The sequence below is a fragment of the Aptenodytes forsteri genome, unplaced genomic scaffold, assembly GCF_000699145.1.
Source record: "Aptenodytes forsteri isolate BGI_AS27 unplaced genomic scaffold, ASM69914v1 Scaffold7, whole genome shotgun sequence".
In the NCBI taxonomy this organism is placed as follows: Eukaryota; Metazoa; Chordata; class Aves; order Sphenisciformes; family Spheniscidae; genus Aptenodytes; species Aptenodytes forsteri.
Window position 1 is genome coordinate 1,320,260 of NW_008795919.1, and position 2,279 is coordinate 1,322,538.

At 68.0% G+C, this 2,279-nt stretch overlaps 1 protein-coding gene across 1 annotated transcript in view; it reads left to right on the forward strand.

The window, feature by feature from the left end:
• Positions 1–2,245, forward strand: part of LOC103903522 (protein eva-1 homolog B) — a 4,560-nt gene extending 2,315 nt beyond the window's left edge. Inside the window, exons 2-3 of the mRNA XM_009284731.2 lie at positions 1,292–1,408; positions 1,516–2,245. Coding sequence (XP_009283006.1) covers positions 1,342–1,408; positions 1,516–1,925 — 477 coding nt within the window. The 5' untranslated portion in view covers positions 1,292–1,341 and the 3' untranslated portion in view covers positions 1,926–2,245. The remainder of the gene's footprint in view (positions 1–1,291; positions 1,409–1,515) is intronic.
• Positions 2,246–2,279: the final 34 nt, after the last annotated feature.

Below are 2,279 nucleotides of genomic sequence, written 5' to 3' on the forward strand. Positions count from 1 at the left end.
GCTGTGCAGCTACCAGCTGGCCCCCTTGCATGGGGCTGGCAGTGAGGAGGGCAGCGGGACTCCCCTGGGGACACTGCTGGCCATGTTTCGGGGTGTCCCACCACGAGGGGCGGCCCAGCCCTGGGACATGCGGCAGCCCCGCAGCAGTGGACTGTCCGGGAATGGTTCTGCTGATGTGTCACATTTTCTGCATTTCTTTCCTCATTCCTCCCTCCGTGGAGCCGTTTCTGGGAAATGAGCTCGTCCCTTGCCAGGGCCGGGCGCTGCATCACCTCCCGCCCTGCCCGCTGCCCAGGCCTGCGCCCTGCCCCGCACCCAGCCCCACACCTTGGGGGCCTTGGCACCCCACAGCTGAGGGGGACCCGGCCCCACACCAGCATCACGGGGCAGTGAGGGGCTGTGGGGTTGGGCTGTCAGGGCTGGTGCTCAGCTGCTTGGGGCCACGTGGGTCCCTGGGCAGGAGGAGGTGGGTGCTGGCCCCTGCACCCCAGCGGGGGCTCAGGCAGCCCGTCCCCATGGGGTGTCATGGAGAAGAAGGCGTGAGGCACCCATGTCCCCTCCCAGCTCCCAGGGCAGGTTCCCATGGGAGCCATGGCCGGCCCCGCTGGGAGGGTGCAGGCAGCTTTTTCCTCTTGCAGCGGGGCCAGTGCCTGCCCCTTGCCCATCCTGCTCCAGGGCCGCAGTGGGAGATGGGGGGGCTGTGGGGTCAGCCCCAGCTCAGCAGTGTTCCCTGCTGCCTGCTGACCTGGCGGCCTTTGCACCATGGCCCGGTCCGTGCCCCCGTGCCATGGGGCCCCATGGCAAACAGCCGAGGCTGGAACTGGCCTGGGAGCAGCACGGGGAGGGGCTGCGTGGGGAGCACACGTGTGCGTGCACATGTGCACAGGCAGCATCAGCTCTCACGTGCTCCGTGGCCCTGCCGGCACGGGCAGGCTGGCAGGGGTGTGCTGGGACCCTGGTCCCGCTCAGCACTGAGCCTGCCCTCATGGCCCGTGGCTGGGTCACGGGATGGAAAGCCTGGCCCAGTGCCACAGATCTGCTTGACGCGGTGTCCTGGAGGCGCCGTATCTGTCCTGGTCCCACGGGAAGGACAGCAGGGCGGTGGGAGTGGGTCGGGTGTGGTTCAGCACCTGGTGGGGCTTGGCCCTGGCCAGAGCAGCCCAGACCGGGTACAAGTCCCTGCTCTGGCTCGGAGCATGGACGCATGCAGGAATGGCCCCAGAGGGGACAGGGGGCTCTGAGGGGAGCTCCAGCCCCCAGCAGCACCTTTCTCAGCTGCCATGTCCCACAGATGCCAAGTACGTGCCGTCCCCAGAGACACTGAGTGTGACTGGGTGCAGGATGGAGAGCCGCAGGCGGGACATGGAGCTGCTGAGCAACAGCATGGCCGCATATGCACACATCCGAGGTGAGCCCGCCCAGAACCGGTGGGGACGTCCCAGGGGGATCCCGGGGCCACCACAGGCCCCACGGCAGGCATGGGCCAGTCCCTCATCCCTTCTTCTCTCCCTGCAGCCAACCCCGAGAGCTTTGGGCTCTACTTTGTGCTGGGTGTCTGCTTCGGGCTGGTGCTGACCCTGTGCCTGCTGGTGCTGCGCCTCTCCTGCCAGCCTCCCACGCGCACCCCACCCCACCCAAGGGACCTCAGCGAGGACGAGGAGGATGAGGATGAGGATGAGGAAGAGGAGGACACTGTTGACCGTGCGGCATCTGAGTCACTGCTGCCAGTGACCGAGATCCCGCTGGAGAGCCATGGCCCTGGGGATGGAGCGCTGGCTGTCAATGTCTTTGCCTCAGCGGAGGAGCTGGAGCGGGCGCAGCGGCTGGAGGAGCGCGAGCGCATCATCCGCGAGATCTGGCGCAACGGGCAGCCCGACATCCTGGGCACTGGCACCGGCACCCTGGGCCGTGTCCACTACTACTGAGCCCCGGCACAGGGGCAGCTGCCCCGGCACTGTGCCCGGCTCCACTCAGTAGCTCAGCCGATAATGTGCCACCCCTGGGAGCTGCCTAGGACCCCGTCTGGGGCCAGGAGATGGGAGGACAGTGGGGCTGCTCACTGTCCCCGGGTTGCAGGAGCTGCCCCAGAGCATCTCTGCACCGCTGCCAGCTGGTCCCCCGGTGCCATGGGCACTCCCGGGGCCAGACTCGCCCCCGCCGCTGCGGGACACGATGCACTTTGAGCCATTGGTACGACTGCTGGCACCAGCCAAGCAGCCCCAGGACCCTGCGGGGACAAAGACAAGGACAGGGCAGATGTCGCCGGGCTCAGCCGCCGG